The sequence below is a fragment of the Enhydra lutris genome, unplaced genomic scaffold (assembly GCF_002288905.1).
Source record: "Enhydra lutris kenyoni isolate GAN:26980312 unplaced genomic scaffold, ASM228890v2 scaffoldscaffold111, whole genome shotgun sequence".
Taxonomy (NCBI): Eukaryota; Metazoa; Chordata; class Mammalia; order Carnivora; family Mustelidae; genus Enhydra; species Enhydra lutris.
This window is the reverse complement of record NW_019154195.1, coordinates 1667999-1691436: the sequence shown is the minus strand read 5'-3', so window position 1 is coordinate 1691436 and position 23438 is coordinate 1667999. Positions and strand designations below refer to the sequence as shown.

Sequence of the window (23438 nt, the reverse complement as noted above, 5' to 3'; positions counted from 1 at the left end):
CACCAGGATGTGACTGAGAAAATGTGCTGGAAACCATCACAAAACCGTGAGGGAAGCCAGCCTGCAATGAGGCCGGCACAGGACAGGAAAGCCAGAGAACCAGAGCAACACTCCTGGCGCCTGGAACAAGCCTACCCTGATACCCACCTGGCTGCCAAACAACCATCCGAGAAACCGTCCTTATGCACTCTTGAGCAGCTGCTTTTCCTGCTCGCAACACAAAGTGCTTACACATGTAAAAGGTCTCTTAAAATGAACTGTTTACTCTTTGTGGACATTGACCCAAGAAACACCTAGACATCTGCAACAAGTAGCATTGAATGTTAAAACAGAAAGGGCAGCATCAAAGGCCCCAAGAAAGGGGAGACTGGGGCTGGGAGGGGGTGGAATCTCTGTAAACAAAGCATCAGGTGAGCCTTAGGAAACTCCCTTGGAGCTACCTTCAACTTTAACTGCAAAATCACTATAAAAACGGAGTGTGTGCCCAGATACGCAAACTTTCTAAGCTAAGTCTTTAAACCTGAATACCCAGCCTGCTAGTGTTTGCCCGCCCTCCCTGTCTCCCACAGGCACTGAGGCAGATTTCGACGGGACCACTGGTGCCTATATCTTTTGCACCTGACGACAGTTTAAAATTACACCAGACTCTCTTAATTAAAAGTTTTATTTAAAAAAAATTTAACAGACTGAGAAACTTCGGCATCCAAAGTGCTTACTGTTATTCGCAGACTCTGAAAACCACCTTTTCTGCCCAGAGACAGCTTGCCAGCATCTCTAGCATGGTGGCTCAGGGACGGGTGGAGGGAGGGGCCCTCTGGCTTCCACCCCAGGAGGGACTTCATGGAGGATGACGACCTGACATCTGGACCAGATCTAGGGTCCAGAGATGTCCCCACGTTCAGTTATCGAGTCCATCTCCCCCCGCCCATCCTGCTTTCCTACTGAGTGTCGCCCAGAGACACCAAATGCCTCGTCCCGGCCCTTATATGTCATTCCCACGGCCTGGAACCCTGATGCCGGGTTCCTGGAGCTCCTGGGAGTTTCCAGCCATAGCAACGGCCCTGACCATGACCCCCAGTGCGTCAGACCCGGAGGGACTCCCTTTCTGCTGTGGGCATGCAGGTGCCCAGCGGGGAGGGAGCCGTCCACGAGGCCCCAGTCGTAAGGCCCGGGTAGGGTGGGACTCCTCTCAGCCAGGGTGCCAGCGGTGGGCGACCTGTCGGACTTGTCGCACTGCCAGCGGGTCTGATGGATCCTACCCGCCCTGCAGTGGACTTGGAGGCCCCTGAAGGGAAGCCCTGGGACAAGGTGTCCCCCCAGGCCGCCCCCTAGGTGTGAATCCTCAGGTGGCGCGTGAGGTTGGTGTTGCGGCTGAAGGCCTTGCCGCACTCGCCGCACCGGTACGGCTTCTCGCCCGTGTGGATGCGCTGGTGCACCGTGAGCGAGGAGTTCTTGATGAAGGCCTTGCCGCACTGGCCGCACCGGTACGGCTTCTCGCCGGTGTGGATGCGCTGGTGCTCGATGAGGTAGGCGCTCTGGCTGAAGGCCTTGCCACACTCGCCGCACGCGAACGGCTTCTCGCCCGTGTGGCCCATCTGGTGCACGAGCAGCGACGAGCGGCCCGTGAAGTGCTTGCTGCAGACCGCGCAGGCGTAGGGCTTCTCGCCGGTGTGCACGCGCCGGTGCTGCGTGAGCGCCGAGTTCTTGCTGAAGGCCTTGCCGCACGCGCTGCACTCGAAGGGCTTCACGCCGATGTGGAAGCGCTGGTGCTGGATCAGGTAGGAGCTCTGGCTGAAGGCCTTGCCGCACTCGCCGCACGCGTACGGCCGCTCGCCCGTGTGGCGGCGCCGGTGCAGCGTGAGGGACGAGCTCTTGTTGAAGGCCTTGCCGCACTCCTTGCACGCGTACGGCCGCTCGCCCGTGTGCGTGCGCCGGTGCTCGGTCAGGTGCATGTTCTGGCTGAAGGCGCGGCCGCACGCGTCGCACACGTAGGGCTTCTCGCCCGTGTGCGTGCGCTGGTGCACGAGGAGGTGCATGTTCTGGCTGAAGGCCTTGCCGCAGTCGCCGCACGCATACGGCTTCTCCCCGGTGTGCACGCGCTCGTGTTGCGCCAGCGAGGACGTCTTGCGGAAGGCCTTCCCACACGCGGCGCACACGTAGGGCTTCTCGCCCGTGTGTGTGCGCTGGTGCACGACAAGGTTCATGCGCTGGCTGAAGGCCTTGCCGCAGTCGCCGCACGCGAATGGCTTCTCCCCGGTGTGCACGCGCTGGTGGATGGTGAGGGACGAGCGCTCAATGAAGTGCTTCCCACACGCGTCACACTCGAAGGGCTTCTCGCCCGTGTGGATGCGCTGGTGCTTCATCAGCGACGAGCTCCGGCTAAAGGCCTTGCCACACGCGCTGCAGCCGTAGGACCTCCTGTCCACGTCTGGTCGGGTCGGCGGGCTGACGGCCGGGTCCCTGGAGAAGGTCTTCCCATGCGCGGCCAGTGCCCGGGTCCCCTCTTCCCTCGGGCCCTCCGACCGTGGCAGGACTGGCCCGGAGCTCTGCAGGGTGAAGACCTGAAACTCCCGGCCTGCGGGGGGCAGCCCCGGGGAAAGCTCCGGCCGCTGAGGATGGGTCCCTGTGCTTCCCAGCTGCCTCTCCACCCGCTCGCCCTGCGTCCACGCTCCGTCAGAGGCCAGACCGTGAGCACCATGTCTCGGGGGTCCCTCCGCGACCACCCCAGCGGGCGGTCTGTCTTCCGCACTGTCCTCCTGTGGCCCCGACTCCTTCATTTCAGGTCTAGTCTCCAAGTCTGGGGGAGGGGAAAGAGAAGAGGAAACGCAGGGGGTTAACAATGCTGGGAGGAGGGGACCAGCCAAAGCCGGATGGACGAGTATGGGAAGTCAGAGACACAGCAGGGCTCCGACGCAGACGCAAAGGACACCCTGCTGATCGGAGGGGAGGCAATGAGCTGGTGACAAAGGTGGTTCAAAGAAGCAGAAGCGACATGACAGGAGCAGAGGGAACAAGAAGGGTCCCTTTGGGAGAGCAATGACAAGGACGTCCAGCAGCCGGGCGCTCCAAGAGAGACGTCTAAGGAGAAGCAACAGGAGGCAGGCTGGCTTGGATGGAGCAGACCACGGGCTCCTGCAGACCCGAGCCCTGAGGCAGTGCCCTAGGCTCCCTGCTTCCGGGCTCCGTCCTGACTGTCCCCACCACTCAGGCTTCCCCAAGCACTCCTACTAGAAACGGTAAGATGCCAGCGGGCATCTGCGTGTCACGTGCTGGTTATCCTCCATGTCCCCCGCGGCAGCCAAGCCTGTACCCTCAGTGCCCCTCACCCCTCCACCGCCGCCCACTCCCGGAGCAGCGGGTGTCCCTTGGTGCTGTTTCCAGACCCTCCTACCACTGCACATCCGTCCCTGCCTGCTAGTCCCGGCCATGCTGCGGCTCCAATCCCCTCCCGCGTGTATCCTGTTCATTCCTAAATCTCTGTTTCCAGTCTAGAGGACTCTCCCCAGCTCCAGATTCTGTATCGTGGATCTAACGGCTTCATTCACAACATTTAAAAACCGTGAGATCTTACACAAAAATCTCATGAAAAATATGAAGATAGGGGTGCCCGGGTGGCTCCGTGGGTTAAAGCCTCTGCCTTCGGCTCAGGTCATGATCCCAGGGTCCTGGGATTGAGCCCCGCATCGGGCTCTCTGCTCAGCAGGGAGCCTGCCTCTCTGCCTACTTGTGATCTCTGTCTGTCAAATAAAGAAATAAAATCTTAAAAAAAAAAAATGAGGATAAGGCCACGGGGCCCTCCTTCGTACGAGGCAACCAGAGCAGGGGTGAAACGGCCGTTCCTGCTGCCCCATCAAAACCCCAACCCAGCCCGCAAGTGCTGGCGTCCCAGACCCTCCCCTAAGTCAGGCCGGGCCAGGCCGGGGGAGTGTGGACTGCAGGATCTTCCGTATGCTGACGCCTCCCAGAGGTGCACCTCACCCAGACCTCCTCTGGGCTCTGCTGACAAGTGCGCGAAAGCCTACGTGGTGTCCCTCTTGGCTACTGCAAGCCTAGCACGTCTCCTTCAGAACCTGTGGCTCGGGAACCCCAGCCCCCCCAAAATCAACAAGAAAAAGAGCCTCACCCAAAAGCCTTAGCACAGTCAATCAGACACGGGAGGCTCCTCCCCAGTCCTGGGAGGTCCCTGGAGTCATCACACTCACGGACGCAGAGAGCAGACCGTGGCGCCAGGGGCTGGGGCACGGGGTGCGGAGAGGACGTTAATGGGGACAGAATTTCAGTTTTGCAAGAAGAAAGAGTTCTGTGAACGGATGGGGGCGGCGGCGGAGCAGTGTGCGCGTACTCACCACCACGGAGCTGCACACCCAAAATGGTTAAAATGCTGAAGTTTTGGTGTGTCTTACCACTTAAAAAAATTAAAAAAAAAAAAAAAAAAGACGGAGCAGTCAGCCTTGATTCACCCCTTTCCTCCCGCCATCCAGATGGGGAGCAGGAGCCACTGGACGGGCACAATAGCTCGGACTAGACCAAATCTCGCCTCTCACCCCTGCCACGGACCAAGTTAGCCACCTGGATTTTCTGGCCGAAATGCAGCAAGATCCACCACCCTCCACTGCCCTCGCCCCTCTACAACCATTTCCCACAGCAGCTAGAGGATGTTCTTAAGAGTCAGGTGAAACCCTCCAGTGTCTCCTGGGCATGCTGAGTGTCCGGAATCAAAGGCAGCACCTTCCCCCGGCCTACAGGGTCCTCAGGACAGAGCCAGGCCCCCCTCTCCTGTCTCCCGCCATCCATCCCAGCTCACTTGCTGTCAGTCACACTTGCCCTGTGGCTCCCTATTTATTCCCAGCAAAGCTGTCCCTGCCAAGTTCTTCCTGCCTCCGGGCCTTTGCACCTGCCACCACCCCATCCCCCCCTCCCAACAGTGCACACCCTTCGGCCCCCAGCTAACATCCGCTGCAGGGAGGCCTTCCCTGTCGTCCCTCCCACTTGCTCTTGCCTGGATCTGTTGCCGGCCTCCCTGTGGACTGAGCTCCAGGAGGGCACGGACCGGTCGGGGCCCAGCTCCTACAGCACCGCCTGGCACACAGAGGCCGTCAGATGAACGTTCCCTGGGCATCATGCCTGGCGTGGCGCGAAGCCATCTGCATGGATCATCCCACACGGCCCTGACAACCACATGCGAGCCAGGTACTCCTGAGTGTACCCATTTTACAGACGAGGGAACTGAGGGTCTGGGAAGCAGGTCACAGCACATTCGAGGCAGAGCTGGGATTCAAGCGGTCTGATCCCAGAGCCATGCGCCCTGAGGAGTCACTGATTTTGCCTTGAGGTGCTTTCCTATCCCAGAGGAAAAAATGTGGGAAATACTTAAGGTAGGGGAATGATTGCGGCTTGGTCCCCCTGGGGTGTGCCAGATGCTCAGCCGTTAGGGCAGGTGGCAGCACGGGACATGAAGGCTGTGGGGTGGGGACAGGAAGGGGATGGTGAATCCGGACGGGGCCGGTGGGGTCTGAGACCTGCCGGGGTGTCAACAGGCCAGGGTGCAGAGGTCAAAGCAGGCAGAGTCTCAGCTGGGAAACTGCTGCGAGTCCTTTGGAGCAAACAGCCTTGAGAAGCAGGATGCCACACACCCTGCAATCCAAGCGGGCAGGGGAAGCAGGCGGCCTCCTTTCGTGGATTAAACCCATCACGAGAGGTCATCTGCAGAAAAGCAAACACTTAGCTCTCAGCTCTGGAAAGCTGTGAAGAGACAGCCTGACATCAGCCCAGTTAAACCAACCGGCCCCACGGCGCTTCACCAACAGGCCCGCAAACAGCAGCGGCCCGCCAACGTGCGGCCGTGGCGGGCGTGGACATGGGCTTTCTTGGCGCAGCTGAGGGAACCGCTAACAGGACAGCGTCTGCAGAGGTCACTTGGGCAAAAAGCCACTAATGTGCACGACGCTCTTCACTCCTTTGCATCTAAGTAGGGACGTTTTTGTGGAACTAGATCTCTTGTCTTTCATAGTTTCTTTTCCCATATTTGATAATTCTAAGACTGTTTCTGATCACAAAGTAATTCACCCTTGTTATTAAACATCAAACATCAAAAAATAACAACGCGGAAGTCTCCTGCAATCTCACTTGTGTTAACCATTTGGGTCGTATTTTTAGAACTTTCTCCACCCCCTAAAAAAAGAACTTTCTCCCCATGCACACCTTTTTTAAAAAGTACAGACGACAAACCTGTACACAGACACAGACACACACACGAATGCCCACTCCCCGCCCCCCTCAAATGGGGCTTCTGGCCCAGATTGAGTAACAGGGATAAGATTTCCCTTCAGCCTACAGCCTAAAGCAATGGGGAAGGGGGAAGACAAAATATGTAAAACGAAGGTTGTAAGACAATGGACATCAGCCAGGAAAGGGCAACGTGACCTGAGAGGTGGGATCAGAGAGGCAGGCCCTACGACCACCCAGCTTGCCAGGAGAAAGGCTGCAGGCTGTGGCGTGGGGCCTTACTGGGAGGAGGGTGGACACTGAGGCAAAGCCTGACAGGCCGCGTGAGCAGAGAGAGTGTTCTGGAGATCTGCGAGCATCAGATTCCTGATCAGAACACGCGGACATGGAAACTACCCAAGCTTGGGAAAAAACACCCAAAAGGATTTGAAAATGTACCCAGAGCCGATGAAGGCTGGGAACAGTGACTTCTCACAGCAGCCAGCTACCATGTAATTCACGGGCATGGGCCAGGACACGCAGAGGGTCGTGAGGACTGCAAGCTGTCTAGAGTGAGCACAGGTCATAAAGGCAGAAACTGAGAGAAGATCAAATGACACGGTGTTGATGTCGTGACAGGCATAGACGGAGGAGACAGAACAGAGCCCAGAATTAGACCCCCCCCCACACACATGGATGACTGATTTTTGACAGACGTGCAAAAGCAATTCCGTGGAATTTCCAGTGGAAAAGTACAACCTTTTCAAGAAACGGTGGTGGGACAACTAGATATTCATTTGATGGGGAAAAAAAAAAAAAAAAAGAGCTTCAATTAGCACTTTGCATCATTACAAAATTAAAAGATCACAGAATAAAACCTAAAACATAAAACTGTACAACTTAAAGAAGAAAACCTTTGCGGTCTTGAGATAAGCAAAGATTTCTTAGAGAGGACATCAAAAGCATGATCCCAGAGAAAAATGACTGACAAATTGGGCTACATGAAATTAGAAGCTTCTGCTCTTCAGCAATGAGTCCTGGGGCCCTTGGATACCCACATGCAAGACTGACATTAGACCCCTTTCCTGCACAATTCACGAAAATTAACTCAAAATGGACCGAAGACCTAAATGACGAGCCAAAATTACAAAAGTCTTAGGAGGAAAGACCAGAGTGAATCTTAGTGCCCTCGGATCAGGCAATGGTCTCTCAGACAGGACACCAAAAGCCCAACACCACCACCACCACCACACACCCCTGAGAATGGCTCAAATGACCAAGACTGCGCACCCAAACCTTCGACCAGCACACGGAGCACCTGGAAGTCCCGGGCTCTGCGGGCGGAAATGGAAAACGGCACCGCTGCTTTGGAAAAACGTCTGGCAGTTTCCTGAAGGGGTAATATGCACCCACCACGTGATTGAACCATTCTACTCCCCAGTGTTTGCTCAAGAGAAAGGAAAGCACAGGTCCTCCGTGAACGCCGTACACACGGGTTCACAGTGGCTCCATCTGCGGCGGCTCAGAACTGGAGACAACCCGCATGTCCACCAACAACTGAACGGATGAACGAATTGTGGTCTCTCCGTGAAGCAGAATACTACTCAGCAATGAAGAGAAGTGAACTACTGATACAGACAACATGGGTGAACCTCAAAATAATTAAGCCAAGCGAAAGAAAGCAGACCAAAGAGAGAGAGAGAGAGAGAGCACGCTGCATGAGTGCGTATATACAAAATTTCAGGATATGCAAAAGAAACCACAGTGCCATCGGGCACTCAACATAAAGTGGCAGCCCGGGGACCGGAGGGTGGGTGTGGGAGGCACACGGCGATATTACAAAGGGATAATGGATGTATTCATTATCTGGATCACGGTGATGGACTCCCCCCGAGCGTATACAGATATCAAAATGCATCAGAATGTTTGCTTTAAAATATGTGCAGTGAATCGTAGGTAAATTATACTTCCACAAAAGCTGTGAGAGAAATGGGAACATATTCTCGTTCTGGAAGTCAGTGGTTTAAGGGACATCTTCCCGTGTCAGCATCCAGACACAGTGTTTGTCTTTGATGAACTTAATGGTCTCCGTCACACGAATGCGATTTGATGTGTTTAGTCAGTCTTGCACGGGTGGGCACTGAGGTCACTTCTCCTCTCCTTCCTATGTAAAAGTCTGCGTACTCACAGGAAGATATCTAAAGGACAGATCCCTAAAAATGCAACCATTCAAATTTTGGTTGACAACGTCAAATGATCCTCCAAAACTGCCATCCCAACTTTATACTCCGAAAACAGGAAAGTCCTTTTCCCCGTACCCTTACGATGCCGATGATTATCATTCCTCGTGGGCAAAAACGGTATTTCTTTGACTTGATTTGCATTTCTTTTGACTACTGGCAAGGTTTAAAAATCTTTTATAAAGTGTAATTTAGTGTATTTCGACTTATGAACTGCCAGCTCATATGTTTGGTCTACCTTTCTGTCATTCTGGTTCTCACTTCACTCTTGTTTATTACTAGGAGCTCTTGATATAATCCTCTGACTATTATATATGTGGTAAATATTATTTCCCCACCTCATTACCTGTCAACTTTATTTTTATCTTTAAACTTTCTACAGAGTCAAATCTGTCCATTCTTTTTCTTATTTCTTTGTAGTTCTCAAGTGACAGGCTGATGGTGAGTAATTCAGCGAAGCTGCCCCCTTACCCAGAGAGACCAGGTTCCTGTAGTTCTCCAGCATCACATCTCTGTATAAGTCCTTCTGGGCAGGCTCCAGCTGCTGCCACTCCTCCTGGGTGAAGTCCACTGTCACATCCCTGAACGTCACTGATTCCTGTAAGAGGAAACCCACAACCACTCACCGCAGGGCCCTGTTCATGGAGGTCTAGAGAAATGGCCAGAAAAGCCAAGAGGATTTAGGGGAGGCTCGGGATGTCTCTGGAGTGATTTCAACACAGTGTGGAGTCCTGAAGGGACCGACCACTCAGTGTTCTTGGTGCCTACCTATATCGGGATGGTCCTCTGACATAGAAATAAAACAAACGTGAGACTGATTAGAGCAGAACATCACACACTTTAGAAACAGAGCAGGAATCAAAGGGGTGATGACCACGACCCTGCGAATGGACGTGTGCATTAGTTGCCCAGTAAGGGCAGATGGAATCCAGTCGTTCGACCCCACCATCCTGAGCCCTGCAGAGCTACAGTCACTGAGATAGGGGCTGGGAAACGGACACAGAGAAAGTTCAAGAACCAGCTCCTCATGAACGAGGCACAAGAACACACACATGATCGACCAGCAGTCTGAACACCACCACCGAGAAGTCCTCCAGGCGCCCGAGCAATGGCAGCTCTGGGGCGCGTCCAGGAAGACTTCGGAAAGCTGACACCGAACGCAATCTGAGGGACAATGAGTGGCTGGGTCTGTGTGGGGAGGCCACAGGGGTCTGAGGCTTAAGAGGCAGATGAGGCCATGGGGAACGGTGGGGAGTTCCTGGGGTGGAAGCCTCGGTGCCTTCCCAGCAGATGCCATAAACCCTGTGGGTAAAATGAATATTCCGCAGCACGGGAGGTAATGATGATGGTGGTGACGTCAACAACCACGTGACGAGACCTACCACTTACGCACTTGCTAAGGGCTGGGTCCTATCCAAAGTGCTTGTCGTAGGTTGAATTATGTCCACCCCCAAGTCCTGTGTGGAAGTCTGAAACCCCAGCATCCCAGGATGGACATTACTTGGAAACAGGGACATTGCAGATGTAATGAGTCAAGATGAATTCATACTGGACTAGGGTGAGCCCTCAATCCGACAGGACTGAGGTGCGTTTATAAGAGAGATTTAGACACAGACACGTGGGCAGGGAGAAAGCCACGGGAAAACGGGTGTCATGCTGCCACGAGCTCAGAACTACCAGAAGCCCAAAGGGAGGCCTGGAACGGCTCCTTCTCTAAGGCCTTCAGAGGAAGCATGGCTCTGCCGACACCCTGACCGTGGGGACTTCATCCTCCAGGACTGTGAGAAGACAGATCTCCGCTGTGAGCCCCCAAGCCTGTGGTGCTGTGTCATGGCAGCATTAGCAAGCCAGTGCCTCTGTCCTGCTCACCACGGTATCCCCAGGCTTCCTACAATGCCTGGCGTCCGGCCGGCGCCCGGCAAACAGCTCCTGAGTGAGTAAACGGATCAGTGAGAAGGAGGGCATGCGAATTAGGGTAATCCCCGTCTGCTGCTCCGAACAGCACATCCATACAGTAGGAGCTCGACAACCATCAGCTACTGTCACTGCCTCCCACAGGTCCTTGGGTCCCTCCAGTGCACGGAGCGCCACTCCAGCCCCGGGCCCTGAACCACGACCCTTCCTCCCTGGGAGGAGACCTCATCTGCTGGCCAGTTCTCTCACTGTCCCCAGCGCCTGCCCAGTGCCCTGGGCTCACGCTGGCCTCCCCGTCTCAGGGGCCACCATCTCCTGATACAGGAGCAGCAGCGTGCAGCAGTGGTTAAGGGTCTGGACTTGGGAGGCTGGTAGGCTGCGGTGCAATCCTGGCTCTGTCCCTCTTAGGCTGTGTTTCCTTGGGCTACTCTCTCAACCTTTCTGAGCCTCATTTGTTCAATGGGCTTCCTAACAACAACCCCCCCATGGTTGTCCTGGGTGTTAAGGGAGGTGAGGATGTGTGCTCCCGGCCCGTGCCTGGCACGGCTGCGGTAAGCGCTTGCCGGACGCCAGCTTTTGCTATCATCAGTGGATCAATTTTGCTATTTCATATGTATCTTACATGTACTTTTTACTATTAATAACAATTATTGATATAGGATATTACTTAATTCTCTGACCTAATACATCCTTTGACCAGTCCTGCTAATAATTCCTTCTTTTAAAAAAAACCCAGTTTACTGAGGCCTGGTGCCATACAAAAGCCATGAACATTAATTAGTACAATCTGCTAAGTTTGGAAAGCTTACACTCAAGCGGTCACCGCCACGATCAGGGCCACAAACTCACGCATCACTTCAAGCTTCCTCCTGCCCCCTTTTAAAATTTATTTTAATTTTTTTTATATACTAATTCCTTCAGAAAGTCTACCCTAAACAGGTTGCATCTCAGCTCACCCAACGAGTCAACTATTTGCTGAGCAGGTCCCACACATCAAGCCTGGGCTGGGGGTGCACAAAAGTGCCCCAGAACCACGTGGCCCGTCTCGGAAGTCTCGGAGCCCACGCCTTACCGCAGAGCATGCCGGGAGGGCAGGCAGCAGGTGGCCGGGGAGACTCCCGTGGACGTGACGCTTAACCCCGAATGCACCCGAGCCTCCAAGTCCTCCTAAATAATGCAGGGAAAGAACAAACGGACACAACCAGCACCGACAAGTTACAAGTGGAGACAGCTCGGGGCAGCTGCTCTGGAAGGGGCCCACAGCTGCTTCGACGGTTAAGCAGTCCTCGTGGCAGCCAGCAACCCCTCTCCCCTCTCCCTGTGCGCCCGGGAGAAGCGAGGACGCGGGTCACACGAAAAACCTGCCCTGTCCACGGCAGCGCTGTCAACAATGACCAGAAAGTGAGCGAGCGAGCAAGCGCACTCCCCCCGCGCCGCCGCGGAAGCACCCGCAGGGCGACCGCACAGGGGGCCTCACTGCCACCGCGCTGAACGCGGACACAAACGAGCACGCGGCCGGCGGGTCCACGCCCTGAACGTTCTGATATGAAAACTCGCAGAGACAGGAAGTAGATCGGGGTTAATGGGACAAAGGGCAGCAAGTGCTACTGGACACACATTTCCGGTCTGCAGGTGAGGACGTTCTGCAACTGCCCAGGGTGGCCCCCGCACAGCCCTGCGATCGGATCAGGTCGGCAGGCGGGGTGTGTCCCAATAAAGGAGCTACATAAACGACATGACAGACCGACACTCACAGACAATGGATTGACACGTTCATGCAGCAAATTAAAGTTCAGGTAGATACACAAAAGATTCAGAAATTCGTGGTTATCACCTAAATGATAAATGGAAAAAGAGAAGAAAATACAGGTCATGTGTGACCTGTGAACAGAGAGACCTTTAAAGACAACGGATGTTGGGGCGCCTCAGTGGGGTAAGCCTCTGCCTTCGGCTCAGGTCATGATCCCAGCGTCCTAGGATCGAGCCCCACATCGGGGTCCCTGCTTCTCCCTCTCCCAGTGCCCCTGCCTGTGTTCCCTCTCTCGCTGTGTCTCTTGTTAGGGCCGATTTAATGCTAAAACCTGTTTAACCATTAGGGCCTGCTTAGCCAGAGCAACTCCATATTGCCGTATTGTTAGCCATATTATTGTTTACATCCATGGACTTCATTCCAGGAATAAACACCCCAGTAGTTCCTGGTATTGATTCCGGGAGTAAACGCCTTAGCAACAGAAGCCACGTACCTTGGGTCTGGGTCTGCGGTTATGCCCTATAAAACCAGCCTGTGAGATCGGGACGGGGTCGCCCTCTTCGGAGGCGGCCCTGGCCCGTCAGTCTGACTTCTCATGCTTGGCATAGAATAAAACTTTGCAAAACTTTCACTTTGTCTCAGTCTCGTTCCTTTGATAACGGACCCCAACATCTCTCTCTGTCAAATAAATAAATAAAATCTTTAAAAACATAAATTAAATAAAAATCTGAAATGCTTTTGTATTTTAAAAACACAGAATGAAAGAAGAAACAAAGAGCGAGCCTGGGAAGAACAGCTGCTACATCTACTTACGTGTACACACACGCGCGCATGCACAAGCACGCTTAAAATTTCCAAAACACTGAGAGTCCTGTAGACAGATAATCTACCCACCTGCAGAAATGGCTAACAAACATTTGCTGAAAATAAACCCTCACCAGTACCACAGACAACGCTACTCAGAAAGAGATAGCAGGACACTGTTGGTCACCCATCACGCTCAAGGTCACCACCGTGTGTCACTTATATGCCAAGTGCAGAAGAAATTCTGACAACAGTCCACCCAAGCCTCCCTCCAGCCTGGCGGGAACACACACGGCCACCACCTGTCGGGAAAGTGCTCAGTGCCTCATGGAAGGCTTCAGAAACATCCAACCCAGGATTCCTCCTCAGGGAAGCACACCTAAGAAATCCTATGAAACGCACGAAAGACTTATGCACCAGCCATGTCCCTCCTGATACTGTTCATAACCATGAGTAACAGGAAACAAATAAGTGTCCCATGAAAGAGCCGCGAAGGAAACCAGCTACAGCCCTTAGGTGAAATTTTTATGTAGCCATTAAAATGGATGTCACGGGGAGCTTTTAACCACACAGAGAAATGCTCAGGATGACATATTCAACAACAACAAAAAAACAGGATATAAAAACTGCTTAGCCAAGGTGATTCTGCTTTTTGCAAAGCACGTATCCAGGGAAAGAGAGACACACAAACACCGAACAGTGCTTATCTCCCGCGGTAAGATCACAGGTCACTCCGATTCTCTTTGCTATGTTCTTCTGGATTTGTCTAAGTTCTTCATAATGATCGTGTATTTCCTTACCTGCCAGGAATCTTCTTTAACAACAGGCTATCTATAGCATTGAAAAAATTATTTTTTAGGGGCGCGTGGGTGGCTCGATGGATTAAAGCCTCCGCCTTCAGCTCGGGTCGTGGTCCCAGGGTCCTGGGATTGAGCCCCCCCATCAGGCTCTCTGCTCACTGGGGAGCCAGTTTCCCTTCCTCTCTGCCTATTTGTGATCTCTCTCTCCGTCAAAAATTAAAAAATAAAAAATAAGTTATTTTTTTAAAAAGTCAAACTAGTGATGTTTGTAAAGTTCATGAAGTTTCAAAATAAGAGAAATCCTTATTAATTAAACTTGAGTGGGGGAAAAAATCTCAATATTAAAATGGTAGGGGTACCTGGGTGGCTCAGTCGTTAAGCATCTGCCTTGGCTCAGGTCATGATCCCAGGGTCCTGGGATTGAGTCCCGCATCGAGCTCCCTGCTCAGTGGGAAGCCTGCTTCTCCCTCTCCCACTCCCCTTGCTTGTGTTCCCTCCTTCACTGTTTTTCTCTCTCTGTTAAATAAAAAATCTTAAAAAATAAAACAAAATAAAATGGTAGAACTGGGGCACCTGGGTGGCTTAGTGGGTTAAGCCTCTGCCTTCAGCTCAGGTCATGATCCCAGGGTCCTGGGATCGAGCCCCGCATCAGGCTCTCTGCTCGCGGGGAGCCTGCTTCCTCCTCTCTCTGCCTGCCTCTCTGCCTGCCTGTGATCTCTGTCTGTCAAATAAATAAATAAAATCTTAAAAAAATAATAATAATAATCGGAGAAAGAAGAAAATAAACGAATACCCAAATATCCATATGGCTTATCTATGGGGAAAGGGACTATTAGTGAATTATATTGTCTTACTTACAGTTTAACGGTTTTCCCAGTTTTCTAGGAATATCCATGTTATTTTTTTATTATGAAATATTTCTGGCACAAAAGGAAATTTAGAGAAAAATACAACAAGCAACCATACATGTGCCACCCACTAAAGCAGAAGCCTACCAGCGAGAGCCACAGATGCCCCGCTGCCCTACCCAGGGCGGCGTCCTCTGTCTCCAGAGGTAACCGCTGTCCTAAGTGTGCGGGCCCGTTCCAGCCCGTGTGTGGGTGTCCGTAAGCGACATTCACGAGTCTGGTCAGTGTGCGGCCCAGATCCCTCTGCAGGGTCCTTTTTCACACTTGATGTGGTCTGTTTAACCGCCACTTCCCAGGGGCCCATTTGTCTCCTGAAAGCCCCGAGGACAGAGCCAGTCCCTCCCAAGCTGCCCTGTCCCTCTCGGCTGACCGAAGCCAGTGTCGGGGCAGGCAAGGGGCTGCTGGGCCCGGAAAGGGCAGAGCAGAGGAGGGCAGCACCCCTGCACGCGACCCACCCCCCACAGGGCAGACACAGGCCCCTGCAGACTGTGCTGAGCACGTGAGCCCCAGAGGGGAGTTGGGGGCCACAGGGTCATCCCAGGCAGGAGTCCCGCCCTTTGAGCTTGAGCCTCTGGAATGGAGTGTGAGAGGGTGACAGGACTTACCAGGGCCTCGTCAGTCAGCAGCTGGGTGGCCATCCCTCCAGTGCCCAGGGTGACAGGAATGGGCGGACTGTGGTTAGCAGAGAGAGAGAAGACACAGTGAGAAACCAGGCCTGGCAGACAGGACGGACAGACACATACCCACCAGGAGACAGGCAAGGAGTCACACACACACACACACACACACACACACACACACACACACGTTAATAATAAACTCTAAGCTCTGTGCAAGGCCATGGACAGACATCTCTCTTTTAATCCTCTTAATGCCCCACAGAGTAAGTCCTACTTCTACCCATCCCATTTCACAGATGAGAAAACTGAGGCCCAAGGGATAAGCCACTGGCCCAAGATGACACAGCTGGGAATGGAGATGGGCCGAGTATGTCCAGCTCTAGGTGCTTGCTGCCTCTCAAAAGCACCCCCAGACACCCTCACACCCCCACACCCAGTCCCACAGCTGCTGGGAGCAACAGGACCCTCTGCCTTCTCCCAGCCACCCTGCTCAGGCCCCCTCCCCAGGTCGGAGTGCTGGTCTGAGACGCCACTCCCCCCCGCTGCAGGCGATTCCCCACGTCTCCTGGGGTATCTGTGGGGTTCGGCTAACATACACAGAAGGAACCTGGAGCACAAACTCAACACATAACAGCTATTACTACTGTTGTTGGTCGAGTATGTTCCAAAGAGTGGAATGCAGTCAGCTTTGTTCTGAAGTCTCCTTTCTTATGGCAAAGCCCTGCTCCCATGTGCAGCAGTCACAAAGAATACCCTTTTAAACTAAGTTGATTTAGCGGCACCTAAGTGGCGAAGGCGACAGAGCGTCCAACTCTTGGTTTGGCTCAGGTCGTGATCTCCAGGGTCCTGGGATCAGGCCCCTGTAGGGCTCCACACTCAGCATGGAGTTGGCTTAAGACATTCTCACCCTCTCCCTCTTTCCCTTCCACTTGTGCTTGTGTGCTCTCCCTAAAATAAATTAAATCTTTAAAAAAAATAAACTAAGTTGATATAATAAATTTAAAAACCAGTGAGCCAATTTAAAAGCAAAGTAAAATACTAGACAGGTGGCATAGATTAGCACAAATTCTTAGTTTAGGACATGCTAGTTCAGTCCTGGCTCCACAGTGACCTGCCAGGACTTGCATGCCTCCCATGATGAGGAGCTCACTACCTGAGTTACCAATACCTCTGACTGGAAACAAATTTTCTTTCTGCTATTAAGCCAAAATATGCCTCCCTAAACCTCCCTCAGGATCACTTGTAAAAATGCAGTCCTCTCCTACACAAAAGCCCTCCAGCTACTGTGCCAGTTCTCAAAATGCCAGAAATCACCAGGAATGCTTATTATTATTCAGAATACACATCCCAGGGCGCCTGGGTGGCTCAGTGGGTTAAAGCCTCTGCCTTCGGCTCAGGTCATGATCTCAGGGTCCTGGGATCGAGCCCCACATCCGGCTCTCTGCTCAGCAGGGAGCCTGCTTCCTCCTCTCTCTCTCTCTCTGCCTGCTGCTCTACCTACTTGTGATCTCTGTCTGTCAAAAAAAAAAAAAAAATCTCAGAATACACATCCCTAGGTCCCTGCCTAGACCTGGTGCACCAAACCCGCTAGGATGGGGGCCAAGAATTATTGATTTCCAAATGGGTTTCTTAAAGTGTAAGAACCATGAAGACAAAGAAGGGTCTTTTTGAGCCCAAAGGGCCCCCCACTTTTACAAGCAGAAAGTTGCGATTTTAAGTCGCACATAAGGACGGGTTGGCAGAAGTCTTTAAACACTAGTTCTCGGCCCGAGGGTGATTTTGGCCCCGGGAGACATTTGGCAATGTCTGGAGACATTCTGCAGGTGCCACAACTTGCAGGAGCTGCTCTGGGCATCTGGTGGGTGGAGACCAAGCGATGCTGCTCCGTACCGCCAAGTACGCCGAGTCCACAGCAAGACACAAGGCGGCCCCACAGCGAAGACTGCCAATAGAGCGAGGCCAAGGAGCCCCAGTATCCACTGCAAACGCGTGGGCTCAGGTCTCTTACCACTTCCCATCCACAGACTCCACAGAACCGTGTCTGGCCTGCAGCAAGCCCTCAGTAAAAACGTCCTGCAGCTTAAAAACCCTCCTGTGGCCTCCCGCGGCATTAGAAATCACCCAGGCTTCCCAGCTGCCCACGCGGCCCTCATGGTCTGCGCCTGCTGGCCATCACCCTCCCAGTCTGCTCTCCTCTCCAACACTTGGCCCAGGCACACAGGCCTTCACATCTGCTGCTCCCTCTTCAGGGATGCTCTTCCCATGGCTAGCACCTTCTCACGGTCAGCTTAAGCGTCACCTCCTTGGAGAAGTAAGTCCCCCACCCCCAGGCCCCTGAGCTCAAGCGGCAACACCCCCACCCCTTCCACCATCTTCCTATAGTACACATGAATATCAGCAACTGTCTTTTTAAAGAGTCGTTCTCGGGGCACCTGGGTGGCTCAGTGGGTTAAGCCTCTGCCTTCGGCTCAGGTCATGATCTCAGGGTCCTGGGATTGAGGCCCGCCCCCCTCCACCCCCGTCACACTGGTCTGCCTGCCTCTCTGCCTACTTGTGATCTCTCTCTCTCTGTCGCATAAATAAAATCTTTTAAAAAATAAAATAAAGAGTTGTTCTCAAGTTCCTTGTCTGTCCTCCCTCCACCAGAAGGCAACTCGTCAGGAAGCAGAGATGATCATGGCACCCAGGACAATGTGTGGCACACAAGAGACACCCGAACACAGAGGGAAAGAACAGGTGAGCAAACTTCTAGAGCTGGCAAAGACACCAAGAAATGGGCCTTCTCCACACAGTGGAAGGAATGGGAGTCTCTCACCTTTCCAGAAAGCCAGCTGGCAACATACGAACCCATAACCCAGCAGCCCTGTCTGAGACTCTGCCCACAGCAATAAAAGCTCTGTGTAAAAGGTTACAGAGCAAAAAAGCCATGTTTACTGTAGAACTATTCCTAGAGGCAAAAGGCCAACCAACCCACAAAAAGTCCAGAAATAAAATAAAAAGTACCCATCAGTAAGGGAGAGGCCATATTGGGAAGGATCAGGTCTTCTCTACAAAGGAGGAGTAGTTCTGCACCTACTCACATCCATAACGTCACTAAGTGAGAAACACAAGTTAGATGAGTTTTACACCTGACTTTAAGTTCTCTGCATAAAGACAAACCAGCACGTGGAGGGCAGGGGCTGCTTCTGTGCAGCATTTCTGAGCCTGGGGAAGACCATGGAATGATGGACTCCAGCTGGTGCCTTGAGGGGACAAAGTAGGAATGAGAAGGAGTTGTTACTCATTGTTTTCCTTCATATTCTTTGTTTCGCTGGATGCAGTAATTTCGTATCACTGTTGTAATGTTTGAAAAAAATATCTAACTTTTCAAAAGGTATTCTTTCCGACTGGCAGACTCTGCCTCCTATCCCTGCACTGTGAGGTCAACAACTCCGGCTCTTCGGCTGGACACAAACAGAACCAGAGCCAACTTATCCATGAGGTACAGTGAGCCGAGCGCCCCTAATATCAAAAAAGATGAATGTAATCGAACCCAGACTATGTAAGTCCTTACAGCAGTGGAATCGCAAACTGTAATTTTAAGAACAAATTTATTTTGAGAAAGGAGCCCATGAATTCAGAGTGGCCCTGTAAGGTGACACGTGCACAGGGCTAGTGACTGTTGGACAGAGTGTGGTCTGAGAGCTGTGCTGTTGCAAAGCCAGTGGCTCCCTCCTTCCTCCTCTTCCTCTGAGGTTTCTGCTATTTCCTTCCTTCCATTGTTTCTAGGGGAGAATCCCATGGGGGAAAATCCTGGAACTTTGTTTTCAAAGAGTTGAAAGGAATAAAGAATTTCATATTTGCCTGGTGGCTAAGCATGGGGGCTCTGGACTCCAGATGCCTGGGTCTTCTTAGTCTCTAAGCTGGGTGACTTGGTCTCTGAGCTCAATTTCCCCATCTGTAAAATGGGGGTGCTTAGGGCTGCAACCTCAGAGCCCCTGGAAGGCATCTCAAAGACCTAGTCCCGGAAAGTGCCCAGAGCAGCACTCTCAGTGCCCAGTACACATTCTCTGAACAAATACACCCCTGGTCAGCATGGGGTACGGGGCACGACTCCCCTCGAGAAGGCCCTGTGAGCGGAGGCGGGACAGGAAGGAGCACGCCCCCTCGGCCCCACTTGCCGCCTCCCACACTCCCCGACCCGCGGGCTCCCGGCCCCTCCAGAGCCTTCTATGGGCCCCACAAGTCTGCGGGGGCCCCAGGCTGGGCCCACGTGTGCAGCCACAGCCGGCCCTCCACACGCGCGACGGCGAGGGCACACCCGGACGCACTCACACCCAGCGACAGGCACAGACGGACACAGGGGGACAGGTGGGCCTCGGAGGGACACACCCCACACCCAGACACAGGGGCCAGAGGCCGGGACCGGCACAGCTGCGCCCCGGGGCGGCGCCCTCACACACACTCGGCCACGCTACTAAGCAGACGCTCGCACGGACGTGGGCAGGCCGGCCCCGGGCTCAGGGGCGCACCGCGAGACGCCAAGACGGCGGGCGCGCAGGACGCCGCCCCGCCCCACACTGACTCCACACGGGCCCGACCGCACGGCCCGCGCACACGCGGTCGGGCACACAGAGGCGCCTCCTTTCCGACCCGAGCCGCGTCTCCACAGCCCGCAAACCCTCCTCCGCCCCTCCGCGGCCGAAGTCCGCACGCCCTCACCTGGGCCCGCACGCCCCCGCCGCCGGGTGAGGGTCGGTCCGCGCGGGGGCACCCGGGTGACCCGCCCCCCTCCTTCCGCCCCGCCCCGCCCGGCCCCGCCCCGTCCGCTGCCGGACTCACCCGCGCGGCTCTGCCAGGACAATGACCCGCGCCCACGGGGCCCGCCCGGCCGCACTGCGCCTGCGCCGTCGGACGGACTACACTACCCAGAGGCCCGCGCGCCGCCGCCTCCGTTCGGGCCTCCGGCCGGGCGGAGCCGAGCGCAGCCGAGACCCGATCGCGCCCTCTCATTTCCTGGAGCTCCCAGCCGCACCGCTACCGACAGGGCCGGGTGGTGGAGGGAAGGGGAGGGAGAGGGCGGGGCGAGAGCAAGGAGGGAAAGGGAGGAGGAAGAGAGGGAGGAGAGGAGGGGAGAGGGAGGAGGGCGGGAGAGGATGGAGAAGGGCCAGGGAGGGGAAGGGGAGAGGGGGGAGGACTAGGAAGGAGGGGGAGGGGGAAGGGACGCGCAGGGGAAGGGAGGAGGGAGAAGGGAAGAGATGGGAGGAGGAGGGACCTGGAGGAGGGAGGAAGATCTGAGAAGGGGAGGAGAGGTGAGGGGAGAAGAAGGAACACGACCAGGACAGAAGGAGAGAACAAAGAAGGGTTGAGGAGGAAAGATGGGGGAGGAGGAGAAGGAGCAGGGGAGAAGTGGGAAGGGAAAATTCCAGAAAAGGAGGGATCGTAGGGAGGGGCAGAGAAAACCCCTTTTTCTGTGCCATCCTGCAGCCCGGCCTAAAGACCGCACTGAAGGACAATACCGGACAGCTTTCTAGAACCTGATCACGCTGATTCTCCCCGATGCAAAGAAGCAATTGATCATAATAAGAAAAAAAAAAATTGACCCTTCTTACTAGATTTCCTAGGTGCTATCTAATGTACTTGGCATTTTCTGATTTATGAAGTCACTTAATCCTTACAACCAAGCTACTTTTTTTTTTTTTTTTTAAGATTTTCTTTATTTGAGAGAGAGAGCATGAGAGAGGAGAAGGTCAGAGGGAGAAGCAGACTCCCCATGGAGCTGGGAGCCCATGAGACTTGATCCCGTGATTCCAGCATCACGACCTGAACGGGAGGCAGTCGCTTAACCAACTGAGCCACCCAGGAGCCTACCAAGCTACTTTCTAGGTAAGGAAAGTGGTGCAGACAAGAGAGGTCTCACAAGAGCAAAGGGTTTGTTGGGGGAGGAACCAGGCCTCCTGAACGGGTCCCTCTTATACCATAAACCTGGAATCTAGGTACAAAAGCATTTACTAAATGAATGACCACGGAAGAATAAAAATCAGCTAACCTCAGGTGGTGACTCATGATTTCTTAATCGGGTATTTTGAGATAAAAGTAGAATCACACGCAGTTGCAAAAAATAAAATGGAAACCATACAGAAAGATCCCCTGTATCCTTCATCTGGTTGCCCCCAAAGGTGACATCCTGCAGTATCAAAATTAGGATACTGATGTGGATATTGTTAAGATACAGAGTATTTCCATCACCACTAGGTTCCCCCATGTGGCTCTTTCATAACCACACCCACTTTCCTTCCAGACCCCATCCTTTCTTAACCCCATCGCTAACTTGTTCTCTATATCCATAATTTTGTTTTAAAAAATGTTTTACAATAGGCTTTTTTTTTCCCATTAAGCATAATTCTTGAGATTTATCCAAACTGTTACACATATCAGTTTATTACTTTGTTGCCAGATTCCACCCCATGGTACTGACACCACAATTTGGGTATCACATCTGGGATATTTTCAGTTTGGGGATATTCCAGGTGGGGTTTGTTTTTTTTTTCCCCTTTCTTTCATTGTGGTAAAATCATGTATATTTTGGATATTAACCCTTACCAGATACTTGGTTTGCAAATATTCTCCCATTCCATAGATTACCCTCTCACTGTTGTTTCCTTGTGACAGGTTTTGTGTAAACATAAATCTTTATTTCTCTGTGATAAATGCCCAGGGGTCCAATTTCTAGGTCATATGGTATTTGCATTTTTAATTTTTCCTTGTTTAAACAAACTGCCACGCTGTTTCGAAGAATAGCTGTACCATTTTACGTTCCTACCAGCAATTTATGAGGAAAGAGAGGTTAGGGCACAAACAGCACAGAGGGATGACCACATAAAGACACAGAGAGAAGGTGGCTACCTACAATCCAAGGAGAGAGGGCTCGGAAGAAACCTACCTGCCCACACCTCAATCTGTCCTCTACAGAACTGTGAGGACACACATTTCTGTGGTTAAGCGGTATTTCATTATGACACCCTCACAAACTAAGGCACCAAGGGAGGTGGGACTAGAGGCTCTTCCAGAGCTGGCCAAGCCCTAAGGCTCTGGGGGTCTGAAGTTCCTCTTCTGGGCCCAGTCACCATCCCCACCTCCCCCAGAGGCTAAGGGCTGGAGGCTAACACTCTCTGCCTTTCCCCTTCCCTGAAGGAAAAACTCTGGGAACCGGATGGTACCAAGGCAGGTACCTGGTTCCTTCAATGCAGAGATACTACTGCTGCTGCTGCCCTTCTGTGTGTGGGAAGGGTAAATGGACCTGGGGGGGGGCAGTCTGGGAGGAACTGTGGGGGCTGCTGGCTGAGCCTGTTCCTTCCAGAGTTCCTGGATCAGGATCCATGACACCGGCCAACAGGCAGGAGTTTGGTGATACCGCAGGCAGGTCTGTGGGTCAAGGTGCCATGCACCTCTGCCCATTCCTTAGGATGTCGTATGCACTCCTAGTTCACGAGTACTGGTTCCATGATGGGGTTCATTTTTGTTTGAATAATCCACAAATTACCCAGCCCAAAAAATGCAGGAGCAGATCAGAGCCAATTTTGTCTGTTGGGGGATGCCCTGAGCATCACAGATGCCAGATAAGGGACGTCCTACTTTCAGGTAGAGAGAGAGGACCTATTGTCAGACAGCATTACCAATATCACAGGCTCTCAGTGCACGTGCCAGGTGTGAAGCTGGTTTTGAGGACACAAGGGATGGAGTGTGGCCCCTCCACTCTATGGGTTGGCCTGACATCCCATTCATGAGGATTCTGTGCCCTATGCCCTCTTAACCCTATGACTTCAACTAGCATAAGACATTTTCAACAATATCATACAAATATCCTTAGTTGAAATTTTTTGCCTTGATGGTGGAAGTTCAAGATCTGAGTTTTAAATTACCCAAAGCAATTAGATACCAGCATCATATACACTCTTTGGACTTAGCAGTCCTCTTCCTCTTTCAACTGCCATAATCCAGGATCCCTGACCTCCACTCACCTCAGGTGACTACAAATAATAATTTACTTGGATGTTTGCCCCGTGCACACCATGAGCACTCACTTTCTTATGCTAGAAAAGAAACAGGACTGTTACTTGCGCCATCTCACTTAAAACCAATCCCTAATACCTCAAATTTTCCAAAGATTCTACAGCCTATCACCCAATCTTCATACCAAACTGTACTGGTTAAGTTGC

At 53.0% G+C, this 23438-nt stretch overlaps 1 protein-coding gene across 2 annotated transcripts in view; it reads right to left on the bottom strand.

Moving 5' to 3' along the window:
* Positions 1-657: 657 nt before the first annotated feature.
* LOC111139543 (zinc finger protein 470) overlaps positions 658-23438 on the bottom strand; it is a 90281-nt gene continuing 67500 nt past the window's right edge. The window contains exons 1-4 of one of the 2 annotated variants that reach the window (XM_022491846.1): positions 20062-20086; positions 15226-15292; positions 8916-9042; positions 658-2797 (exon numbers count right to left, since the gene is read on the bottom strand). In XM_022491846.1, the coding sequence (XP_022347554.1) occupies positions 1329-2797; positions 8916-9042; positions 15226-15258 (1629 nt within the window). In that variant the 5' untranslated portion in view covers positions 15259-15292; positions 20062-20086 and the 3' untranslated portion in view covers positions 658-1328. Of the gene's footprint in view, positions 2798-8915; positions 9043-15225; positions 15293-19941; positions 19993-20061 lie in introns of those variants that run through there. The other variant, XM_022491845.1, reaches the window with a different exon arrangement.